Raw genomic sequence first — 13,561 nt, 5'->3', positions numbered from 1 at the left:
TATGATTTCCCCAGTTAGATGCTAATATATTCATTGAATACTAAAGCCGGCCAAATTCTAGGCTTGTTTTTCAGCAGGACTGAATTTTCTTAGTAAAATGTTCACACCTACCTTTCTGGGTCTCTTGGGGCGAGACGTGCTGTGTAATGTGATTACCATCCTCTCGCCGCCAAAGTATTCGAGGTTCGGGATGTCCCGTAGCGCTGCAAGACAGCGTGACGTTTTCGCCTTCTGAAATCGTGACATCCCCGCTGGTCCCAGAATCATCGATATCGGGTGGCACTTAAAAAGAGGAATTCGATTACTGTCATATTCGAGAGTATATTCGTTGATGTCTAAACAAACGCACCTTCAGTAGTTATTTCGTGAAAATATTACCTCTTAAAGGCTCATTCACACGGTGAGAGTTTCTCGCCTCGAATATATGAAAATTGAACATGATATGAAAACTTTGAGTCATGTAAACAGTATGTGCGATATCGCGTTCGAAAGGCGAGTTTCTAAATCTAAACAAAATATGACAGATAATTGTGTTGCGTTGTGATAACTGTGGTCTTGTAAGATTGGAACTGTTCAAACCAAATAGCTGAAAGGTGTGTGGAATATCTTAGAAGTAGGATCTCGTTCCACAAGAGCATGGAAATAATTTGAGAGAAGCACTTTCAGTACGTGGATATTCATGCAGAATATCATTTTGTCAGTGCTTTATCTACTTTGGCATGAAAATGCAGTATTTCAACGACTTACTATGAAATATAATGAAAATATCCAATATATAGAATTTTAGTTTTTTACAAGTTCATAACATAATGCTTCAATAGCATCGAAGTGAATAGCTATTTCACTCATATCAGCTATTAGCTCTCGGTTTCGTGTTCCATCAATTATTTTCAGCTGTATTGAAACGATATGGATCGTCATCGGCGTGTTCGTCCTTGTCAATTGTACATAAGCAAATCAGAATCAACTGTAATGGCGAGAAAAGATCTGATACTTCAAGATCGCAGTGCAATGAGACCCTTCATTGAATCTACAATCGGATTCAACAGATTCTATTTACGCTGCACCCCAAGAAAACTTCTATAAATCATACACTGTCATTTGAATATATATGAAAATAAAAATAAAATTTGAAGCAGACAAGAAAAATTCATGAAAAATTCATTTTCATCTTTATGAAAACCACATTTTCATCTTTATGAAAACCACATTTTCATCTTATGATCATGTTCATCGCATAAGAATGTACAGGATAGCCAAAATTCGTTGTCTACTGAAGGGATCTGGAGAACAATAGAAGCTAGAAGAAAACGGGCGACGCTTTCTTGGGTTCTTTTTTCTTGACTAATCCAAAACTGAAAACAGATTCAGCCTTACGTTCATAGATTTTGACTTATGAACTAAAATTGGGAAATTATCATTTTCATTGTAGCTGAATAACTCGCTCATTTAAAATCGTATTTCCATGATACGACAGGGATTTCTGATTCTTCAAATGTAAACTATAGTTGAAAGTTCTTTCATCCTGCTGCAATTTTTTTGCTGATTTCCAAAATGTATTATATGTCGCTATTCACATGAATATAACATAAGAAAAAAAATTCAATACTTTTCCTGCTTTTCAATTCAGCGTCCGTAGCTTGGTGGTTAGAAGCGTCGGCTCAGTATTTCGCAACCGCAAGGTACTGAGTTCGATCCCGAGCTAGAGAAGGAATTTTCAAGTATCATACGGGTACGGGACACCATTTGGTTCAAATTAACAGAGCTGTGCCTAAGGTGGCGTAAGGACACAGTAAAAAAGCCTATACAGAACACAACTGATTCTCCAAACTCGTACAAGCCACAAAGCTTCTGCGCGGTACTTCGGTACTTATGGAGAATCAGGATAATATGAATGAATATGAATATGAATGAATGAGTACTGAATTTTCAGTATGCCGGAGTAACCGTAGCGACCGTTGAAACTCCACATACTCCTATGTGAACTCAACCTTCTCTGATAGGAACATAGACATAGAGACCAATTAAAATTCTAGAAAAAGACAACTGCATGTTCAGTTTTTCTCTGTCACTTTTTTGACCGTGTATCATGCATAGATAGAAAAGGAAGGCACGGACCCTGTCTCTACGTCCATGATAGCTCCTTAAAACCGATTACATTTTGTGTCATTATTTGTTTTCCTTGACAAAAATGCGATCACCAAACTAAATACATTTCGATATATTTGAGGTATAAGGATTTTAATGACATATATTTTGAAATTTAGGAAAATACCCCATTACGGACAAATGTTAAAACTGCTATTATTAGTTGAAATGAAGTAAGCAGTACCTACTCCAAGTGCCAACCGAGCACATCAAAAATAACAAACTGGAAACAACAATTCCGAGAAGTTGAAACATGCAAACGCAACTGTAGACTGGTCTCGGAAATATTCCAAATGGAATCGGGGCAACACGACGTTTTGAGAAATTCTCATGACGATCCGCCACCTATCCCGCAAAGACTGAACTAAAACCTCACACGTTCTCTGCAGACTCCTACACCAATTCATGATTTCCAAATTTAACTATGTATTAGCAGTCAGCGAATGCACAACAATTCGTGAAGCGACCGCAGGTGAGTCAAGAGGGTTCGCTTGCCAGTCCACATTCAGACGGTACTGCAAGTGCCAAACTAGCACGTCGGAAATATCAAACTGAAAACAAGAATTCCGGAAGAATTGTTCCAGTAATTTGAGCTAGTAATGAATGGGCGCAAGAAATCCCATAGGAGTCGAAACATTCATACAAAACTGTAGACCTGTTTCGGGATCATTGTCCCTCGTCAGTACGGTGTAGCGTAAATATTCGAAACAAAGGATGCAGTCCTAAATGAAATCAGTGAGAGTTTTTTAGAACGCAACCAATCCAACAGAGACTTGGTTGTTTCTGATACTTCCCGACTAGATAAAGGAAAACATTGAAAGAAAGGAGTCCTGGACTCGATTTTCCGGAATAGTCCATTGGTAGATACCGCTTCACGATGTTTTTACAGACACTTTTTCACTTGGAATACGACCCATTATACAACTTTTTTTTTATCTCTCGTACCTGCTGAAGGTGGAAAAAATAATTTCTTTATTTCGAATGCGGATGTTTTCATCTCTTGTTATTCAAAGAAATAACTTTTCAAATATATTCATTCTGGTGAAATTTCCTCTTTGATAGAATTCTATGAAACTATTGATATGAAATTGTCTACTCCTAATAAATCTACAGCTAATACATAGACATAGAGACATGGACTGAGCATTCCTCTTTCATCTAAAAAAAAATGAAAGGGATAAACTGAACATCGGGTCAGCTAGTTGTCTTTTTCTAGAATTTTGATTGGTCCACACTCACGATTATGTCAACAGAAAAGAGACAGGTATTGGCCTGACGACCATTTCTCTCTTTCTATAGAAGCGCCAATTTCATGCTGGTATTGCTCAGTCCATGTCTCTATGTCTATGCAATGATATGACACAAAACTTTCCGTTCATAGAACTTCATTGTCTTATTCTATGATCTTCACTCTTTTGCTGATTTTGCCTTGAAGATATAAGTAATATTTAGACAAATATATATTTTTGAAAAGCTAATTTTTTGTGAAAAAGTGCCCGTAGAGAGTTCTTATTGTTTTTAGATATTTTTGAAAATGGAGAAGTTATGGCACATTTTCTAAATGGAGAAAATATCAGAATTCGGAAGTTGCTGTGCAACATCTGAGGTGTGCGGACGTATGGTGATAGCGAGTTTGAGTTGTAAAAAATTTTCAAAGTGGAACACGCAAGATCATATAACGCGAAAGATTTTGGGACATTCAATACAGAAATGTCCCAAAATAGTGGAACATCAACCAATATTTCTTCTGACGAAGCCGAAACAAACGAAAACGAATTCACGTTGGTAAATGGTAAAAAGCGGAAGAAACGAGGTAGACCTAAAAAAAATCCGCCAAAAAAAGTCGACGATAAGAAATCCCCGGAGATAAGAATGAGCGAACCACAGTTGACATCACACTCACAAATGTCAAAGCCGTCAACGTCAACACAGAATTCGAATGAGTCCATGGAAGTGAACACAGAGGAAGACAAAAATGACAGCCCACATAACCTTCAAACGCTACGAAACCAAACATCAACAAAACCAATATTCTCATATAAAACATACACAAATATATTTCACATTACCACTAAACCCAACACAACTAGGTTACATATTGTTGACCAATGGATGAAAATGTTTCCGAACGCACGAGATATAATATTTCAAACCCAACAAGGATTCATTATTAAATCGAACAACTTGAAAGAACACATTGTAAAAGCTCTGAACCAATTGAAAGAAATGAAAGAAATCATCAGCTTTTTGGAAACTACAGTGTCAGATACAACACAGACATAGAGACCTAAAAGACATCTTGAATCATTTTCAGCTGTTATTTCACAAGTGGAAATGGAAATAAAGGAAGAAGAGATGAGTAGCTTTCTTACCGAAAATAATATAATACACCGTTACTGTAAACGAATTATATCAAGAAAAACTGATAAACCTTCATTGTTTGTTCGTATAATCACCAGCGATATACATTCATACGAAAAATTAATTAATGAGGGAGTTTTCTACAAGTGTAGACATTACACAGTTAAACCAAGCCACCCTCCGGATCCAATACCAGTACTTTGTATGAGATGCTCTCAATTCACGCATACGACAGAAAAATGTACTTCGACAATAACATGTACCAAATGCAACCAACTACACAAAGAGTCAGAGTGTACCACTAGCTTGCCACCAAAATGCAAGTTTATGAAGAGATGCAGAATCCTCCCAAAATAAATTTCAATCGATAAACAAAGATGAGCCGAATACATAAACCCATTACTATACATGATCACATTATAGAGACATATTTGAACAAAATGAATAATCCGAAAAATACAGATAGACAACAATTAATACACAAACTTCAAAGGCGATTTATCGATAATTACAATATAAGCACAATACCCACATTTGATGGTAACAGGTTATACGTACTAATGATTGATTTGGAGAATGAAAATAAACCAGTGGACACTGAGCCTACTGAAGGAACACAATTATTCAGGAACATTCAATCTTAAATTTCTGTATTCCAACATTAACAGCTACAAGAATAAAAACATACTGATTAGGAATTATCTGGAAAACAACAACATTGACTGTGCCATGTTCGTAGAGACAAAAACTAAATACACCGACAACACACAATACAGAGACTGGACTATAGTTAAACACGGCAACATTCTCAATCTAAATTTGCGTGGTGGTGCTTTGGTCCAAGCTAAAAGAGGTACAAAAATGGGGAAAAGTAATCCACCTCACATTAATAATCCTTGGAACGATGTTCTACACTTTACTGTTCCATATAGCGAGGAAAAACTTAATTTCTTTCTAGTATACTTACATCACTCCAGCAGACGAGTAGAAGAAAATTTGTTGATAAAGGCTTCACAATATAAGTACTGCATCATAATAGGAGACTTCAATCCTAACAAGTACAAAAAACAACAGATGGATATTTTCCTTAACAACTCTGACTTTACCAGAATAGAAACACCACCAACTTTTTTAATGGAGAACAACCCAGATACCACACCTACTGTTTTGTACAAGAAACATAAGACACAGTATTCAGAACATTCACGTCACCCCCGACCTAGGAGCAGAACATCTGGCTATATAATTCACAATAGACATGAACAGAAGACCAACGGAATACTCAAGGAAAATGGAAATACTTTATGAAAAGTGCAATATAGAAGAGGTAAACAAACAAATACATGAAAAAATTATCACAGACACAGATATAAATGAAGAATATATTACATACTTTCATAATTCGTTAATTGACATAATAAAAGACCAAACACCAATCTCAGAGAAAAAGTATTTCAGTCAATCACTACCACCTTTCATATTGAAGCTGATCAGGTTGAAGAAACAGTTATACCGTGAATATCGTTGCAACGAGGATCCAAGTTTGAAAAGGAAATTTAACTTATTGAATAAGGATATACACACACTAATCCTTCAATTCAGATCTCATAAATACTTGGAGGCATGCAAAGGAATAGAAAACCAAAAAGGCCGAAAATATTGGAGATCAATAAAAAAACTCTCAAAATACACACATCACAATCTGACTGAGCCAATCCAGGTACAAGGAAGAACTCTGACTGATGATAAAGATATTACAAATGCCTTTGCCGAGCACTATAGAAGTATATTCAAGGAAGCTGATAATGAAAACTTTGATAAAAAGCATAAAAAAAGAATAGACCAATGGTATCAGAATGATTTTCCGAGTATGGAAGGGGAAGAGGACTTTGAATCGATCACAGAGGATGAATACTTCAAGGCATTAAACCATGGCAAGAACACATCACCAGGTTATGATAACATTACCAGAAAAGTACTAAGAAAGCTTGATCCCGAAGCCCATAATCACATACTAAAGATCAATAACTATTGCTTGAAATACTCCCACTTTCCCAAAGAATGGAAAACAGGAATAATTATCAACATTCCAAAGGGTAATACAGACCACAGCAAAATAGAAAACTACCGTCCGATTACATTGCTTACAGTAATAGGCAAGAACTGGGAAGGGCTATTCCGGTATGTCAGTTTGGATTCAGAAGTAAAACGTCCACAATACACCCATGAACTATATTAGCTACCAATATACAGAACAACAAAAAAAGAGGTAAAAAATCGGCAGCATTATTTCTTGATATTCAAAAGGCTTTCGACAGTGTCTGGCATGCCGGTGTAATATTCAAACTAGCACAGTTACGATGCCCTTATTATTTACTCAAGATAATCCATCAATTTATAACTGGAAGAACTACACGGGTCAGAGTGCAAAACGAGGTATCAGATCCGTTCACACCTCAACAAGGCCTTCCTCAGGGATCTCCTCTTTCTCCAACCCTATTTAACATATACTGCCACGACATATATAACCACAACAGAGACATAGATGGAGAGGAAATAGACAAAAATGCCTACACACTTCAATTTGCAGATGACACAACTCTTGTCACCCACGATACAACATTGGGAAAGTGTATTCTACAGTTACAAAAACTAACTGATGTTACTGTAGCATGGATGAGAAGATGGAGAATGCAGCCCAATCCGAATAAGTCAAAACTCATTATTTTCAACCACAAAATCAAGAGAACCTCTCCAAATATCAAATTGGGAAGAACAGCATTAGGCCCACAAACATGTGCAAATATTTGGGTATACTTATTGACAACAAGTTGAGCTTCAAGTCACATACAAGAACGCAGAAAAAAGCAGTTATCACACGTGCGGGTCATTTTAGATCGCTCACCTATAAGAACATGGGTATCAATATGAAGACTGCAACTTCGATATACAAAATGATATGCAGACCGATGCTTGAATATGGAAATACAATTTTACTAAACTCAACTAAAACAACCTTGAAGTAGCTGAAAGAACATGCTTAAGGAAAATAACGAAAATGAGACATCCTAATAATCCTTTGCACAACCCTTCTAATTCACTACTTTATGAAACAACTGGAGTTGAGCCAATACTGAAGAGACTCGAGAGACTGGGTAAGAAATTCATCGAGAAGCAGACGAACAAAGATATAATGGAACCATTGATTCATCATTATTGTGGCGGCGTAGTTGTACCCATGGTAGAGGAATACTTCATCTCACCATGATGGTACCAAGGGTAGCCAAACGATGGCATCACTGCGCACGACGGTTGCGATCACAGGGTAGATTATACGTCTATTGCGGCGACGCAACACTCTATACCCTCGACGTAACCGGCGTTTATAGCAGGCACAAACTACGCTGCTTCGGCGATTGTCGTAGGTAGCTGCTAGGGTTCATTAACCTACCTGATGAGTCCGACCCTAGCAGTGGGACGAAACAATCACCCCAAGAGCACGCCATTCTTCAAATGGCGTGAACTCACCCCAGCACATACCGCCAAAGTGGTGACCCCGACGTGATGAGGGAGGGCCGTCTTAACGACGTATCCCAGAAGGCCAGACCGGTTGAGACAATAGCTCGCTCACAATGCACGCTCCCATCTCTGGTATTTCTGACGCTACTCTAGACGCCCTTTCCCATCTTCGTAAACGGCGGTACCCTGCCTACCGTATCGCATCGCTTCCGCAGTCAGCGCCGCTGGTGGGGGAGTGTTGTGGCGGCGTAGTTGTACCCATGGTAGAGGAATACTTCATCTCACCATGATGGTACCAAGGGTAGCCAAACGATGGCATCACTGCGCACGACGGTTGCGATCACAGGGTAGATTATACGTCTATTGCGGCGACGCAACACTCTATACCCTCGACGTAACCGGCGTTTATAGCAGGCACAAACTACGCTGCTTCGGCGATTGTCGTAGGTAGCTGCTAGGGTTCATTAACCTACCTGATGAGTCCGACCCTAGCAGTGGGACGAAACAATCACCCCAAGAGCACGCCATTCTTCAAATGGCGTGAACTCACCCCAGCACATACCGCCAAATTATGAAACACAGTATGCAACACGGGCGAAACTGCCAACATTACCACTTTACGAACACCTACTATCTATAGAATGACTTTTGTAGTTGACTAATTTATTAATTAACAAATATATATGTGTAACTGGCAGGAAGACTTCGGTCGATAGCCAATTGATCCTTTGTATCAATAAAGTTATGTTTCTCTCTCTCAGAATTCGGTTATTGATATACTCAAAACAAATGAATATGTCGTGAAACGGTTTCCGCTAACGAAGTTTTCACAAAAATCGAGCCCAGGATTCCTCTCAGGGTGGGTTGTAACTCAGTTGGTTAACCAACTGGTTATGAGATCAATGGTTAACCTATTGAGGCCCGGTTGTTCAATTCGTGATTGAAGTTAATCCTGGATTAATTTTGACATTTCCGTTCAAATCTGTCACGTTAATCCAGGATTAACTTCAATCTCGGTTTAAACCAGAATTGAACAACGGAACATAAGAAGGTTAACTCCATTTCCGTTGTAACATCGAAAATCTGGAAGTAGTTAAGTAAACTTCCATTCTGTGTAGTTTGTCTATGGTTTTGTGTAGCATCCTAGCAACGAGCATTAACGTACAGTAAAAACCCCATTATCCGGACTAATTGTTGTCCTAAGGCATTCGGAAAATCGAAGATGAGGGATTATTATACATATCGTTGCAAAAATTATCATGTCTATATTTATTGAGGACAACAAAAATATCACTCGGCATAGTCGGCAACATAAATAAATATTCATTAAAAATGGACTAGATTCTTTTTGAATATTTACATAATACATTTATATAATTAATTTCATTTTGGCTTGAAATATTTCATGATTATGATTTCGGGGACGTCCAGATAATCGGAAATGCGTCAAACTTTGTAAAAAAATATCTGAACACAGGGTGCAAGTGTTCGGAATGGGATAACCTAAGAACCACACATATGGTGTCGCCTGGTTCAGGTTGAAAGTGGGCGCAGTTCTGAAGGGTTCCGCCAATTTACAACTTGGCTACACTAATTGAATATCATACACATTATAGATTTTTGCACTTTTCGTAGATGAAAGATCGATCCAAAATCATAGGTAGCTCATTGGATAATATCATATACATATTGTCAATATTTCACAACTGGAAATGAAATATTTAGAACAACAGTAAATTATGAATCAATAATGTTAAAGGTGCTTCAAATTACTGATTGAAGCTTGCCCAATAATACAAATCCGATGTGATGGAATTGGGAAGTGAAGTCCAATTCAATTCGATTCATAACAATATCCGTTTGAAGCATAGGGTCACATATATTTGCATATATGAAATTTCCTTCATATTAAGTTCAGCGGTCCTACCCTTGAATAGGCCACAGGAGAATACTTTTATGTCATCGCAACAAAAAAGCGATTCAATATTTCGCTATAAAAGCCATCCGTGCATAATTTATACATAACGCCAGGACAATATGTATGTTAATATTTATTTTGTGAAATATCCCCAATGAGTTATTCTGTTGTGAGTGGCCTGAAAATGAGAAAAAACGAGTGCGTATTAGACTTTATTGCGAGAGCGTCTAAAATCGACATTTTGAACAGAGGAAATGTCCCAATCAAAATGATATGAAACTTGGATGCAATCATTTCATTTTCAATGTATTTAAGTCCTGACATTCAGGTTTGGAATTTTCTCAACTTATCATTATAAATTAATATCCATATACCTACTTTTTTATATAAAAATGATGGAAGGAAAAATAGATTGAGTAATATAGATAAAGACAGTGTTTGGATCTCTACGTGTAGAGTGTCTCTCAAATTAGAGATCCTATGATGGTGGGTTCAAACCAAAAGAACAAAGAGTAAGAGCCTGAACGAGAACATTTTTTGTTGATCTTTTAGTGTAAACGATCTTGTTTTCAGCGTTTACAACAGAATATGAGCAAGCCCCAGGAATCGAGCGAGTCTGAACACCCAAGAAACGCTCTAATCAATCGTTCATGCGCTCTAGTACTGCTTACATCAAGCGATCGAGCATTCTTAGAGTAATTCCATAGAATCTTCGAGAACGAAAGAATTTGATAGAATAGGGATAGAATGAGCATTCGTTCGTTTATGTGAATCGGCCTTGAGAGGAACCCAGAACTAGAGCACAACGGATAACACTGTCCGAGATCTATTTTCGGGATACAGAGAATGGAGAAGAATATGGCCTCCTACGATCCTTCATTTTTGTATCACTTTTTGAACTTACATAAAATTACCACGTTGAGAGCGTATTACACACACACACTCACACACACACACACACACACACACACACACACACACACACACACACACACACACACACACACACACACAAAATATGGTCCTCTTGACTTTTAATGGCTCAATATAAAAATTACAAAAAAACTCATATTATCGAATTTATCATAATTTCGAATCAAATTTGCACATCAAATACTCTGGACAAAAACTTGTGGAGTGGATTGACTTGCTGCTTCTCCAAACCAAAATCAAACGAACATATCTCATTTTTCTTCTTCTCAAAGTGCCTATCCGCTGTGGATGTTGGTTATTACATTGGACCATATAACTTTGTTCACTGCCGCCATGAACAGACCTGTTGATGTCATTCCAGTCCATGTTCGTAGGTTATGCAATATCAAATATCAAAGAGGTGGGCATTCCTCAAACTTCCATCGATAACCACATTGACACGATGCCGATTAGATTTAGAACACTACGAAGAGCTAGAAGAGTCCCAACCCAATATTGATTTCAAGATGGATGTAACAGAAGAAACCTTTCTCAACCCCACAGACTCAACCAGCTAGAATCTTCATTTCGTTCATTTCACTACTATTTTGTCGCCTCAGAGCAATCTTGCTTATTCTTATCATTTCAGGCAGGTTAACTGTATGTAAACACCTGTATTATTGAGACCTGTACCCGGAGCAACACAGTACTCCGCCGTCAAGTGCCGAGGGCACAACAGAAATATTTCATAAATAGACGACAACTCGAAAAATTGTCGTTTATTTAATGCGTTCTGATCATGAATCAGCTAAGGAATTCCCAGAGAGGCTGAAACATATATACACAAACTGTAGACAGGTTCCGGGATTTTTGTCTCTCATCAGTACAGTGAAGTGTAACACATCTCAACTGGAGGATGGTGTCTTTGAGCGAGAAAGGAGGCCCAACCCGGAAGATATTTTTCAACCCTCATCAGGACACCCGTCCAACCAAGACTGAACGAAGTCTCACTCACTACCCACTCTGTAGAATCCTACACCCATCCATGACTCCCAAACAATACTATATTAAATATTTCCATGGTACCCGCAGCGGCGGAGTACTGCGTTGCTCCTGGTACAGGTCTTGATATTCTGACCGAATGCGGTCTGCATGCGATCCCTTATACCCTCCTACAGTCCCTCGGCGAATAATTGTACTTTCGTAGACTGCAGGTCAAGTGGTATATAGTTTGGGGTTTATGGATGAGTGTAGGATTCAACAGAGTAAGTGAGGCGTGGTTCAGTCTTGGTTGGACAGGTGGTGGTGATGAGGATTGAAAAATATCCCTTACAGCGGGCCTCCTTCCTCGCTTAAAGACACTTTCCTCAGGTTGAGATAGGTTACACTGAACTGTACTGATGCGGGACAATAATCCCGAAAACGGTCAACAGTTTGTGTATCAGTGCTATAAAAGAGAAAGCGGAAGAGAAAGTCGAAGTGAAAGTGCCCACTAACAAAGCTACGGAATATTTGATTCCGACTGTGAAGTTTGTGTAGGTTCTATATTTGTTATCGGAATTTTAATTCGTTAAAATTTTCAAAGTTGGTGTTCATCCACAGTGTCCAGAGGTGTCTCGTTGGTACTGCAGAAAACATCAGGTGAGCTTATTTTTCGTATCTCTTTTCTGATTTTTCTCATAGCGTATAAAACATTCGGCTTTATACCATAGTTTTATATTAGACTATTTCAGTGAAAATTCCTGAATATTTTATTATTTTCAAATTGTTTGATATTTTGAGATTTTTGAGTATAAAACCATGTCGGAAACCTCAGATAATAAGGGTTCCTACATGGAATCGACCGATGCTGAAGCATTCAGCGAAGGCGAACACGAGGAGCTTGTAAAGCTCAGAGAAGAAAATGGGCAGTTGAAAGCTCAAATAGTCGAACTGACTGAAACTGTGTCACAGTTAGTCGGTGAGATGCGCCTCTTGAGGGAGGAAATGACCCGCAATAATATGCCAAAATCTCCCACTTACGCCGCAATCACAAAACCGGTAGCGGGTTCCAAGAATAATTCCCTTATAGGAATTGTTTCACAACCCGAAACAAGGAAAAATGATGCAAAGCAGGTCGCGAAGGCCCCAAACGCGCCCCCAACTGAACGCGCGCGAAAAGAAAGCTTCTCTTCTGATGAGGAGACTGTCAAGAAGGCAACGGAAGTGCCTAAAAGAGATAAAATTCCACCCATCACGATGATGGGCACCTCAGATTGGGTAGAGATATCTAAAGCTCTCTACACAAAAAGGATAAACTACAACCGTGCAACTACAGTTAAAGACGGTATAAAAGTCATTGCGTCAACCGTAGATGATTTTAGAAAAATAACAACATTCTTAGAGCAGCATGGCAAAGAATTTTTTACCTACCAAATGGAGGAGGAGAAGAAGATATATGCCGTTATTAGGCATTCACCAATCGACGCTGATCTTGCGTTAATTAAGGACGACCTGATATTCCAGGGAATATCAGACGCTGAGGTGTCCAGAATGACATCGAACAAGACAAAGAAGCCAATACCTCTGTACCTGGTTAAAACCCAGAAAAAGGAAATCTTCGAAGTGAAGCGACTCTACAACCTCTGTATTGTGGTTGAACATAAAAAGAGGCCTGAAAGTCCAAGCCAGTGCTTTAGGTGCCAAAGGTACGGACATGCACAA

General features: G+C 38.4%; 1 protein-coding gene across 2 annotated transcripts in view; it reads right to left on the bottom strand.

Annotated features, from left to right (window-relative positions):
• The window catches only part of LOC123315696 (lachesin-like), a 207,571-nt gene that overhangs the window by 120,637 nt on the left and 73,373 nt on the right, over positions 1–13,561 (bottom strand). For both annotated transcript variants that reach the window (XM_044901524.1, XM_044901525.1), the window contains exon 4: positions 112–282. In XM_044901524.1, coding sequence (XP_044757459.1) covers positions 112–282 — 171 coding nt within the window. The remainder of the gene's footprint in view (positions 1–111; positions 283–13,561) is intronic.

The sequence above is a fragment of the Coccinella septempunctata genome, chromosome 6 (assembly GCF_907165205.1).
Source record: "Coccinella septempunctata chromosome 6, icCocSept1.1, whole genome shotgun sequence".
NCBI lineage: Eukaryota > Metazoa > Arthropoda > Insecta > Coleoptera > Coccinellidae > Coccinella > Coccinella septempunctata.
Note: the sequence above shows the minus strand (reverse complement) of the source record. Positions and strands in the feature narration are given on the sequence as shown.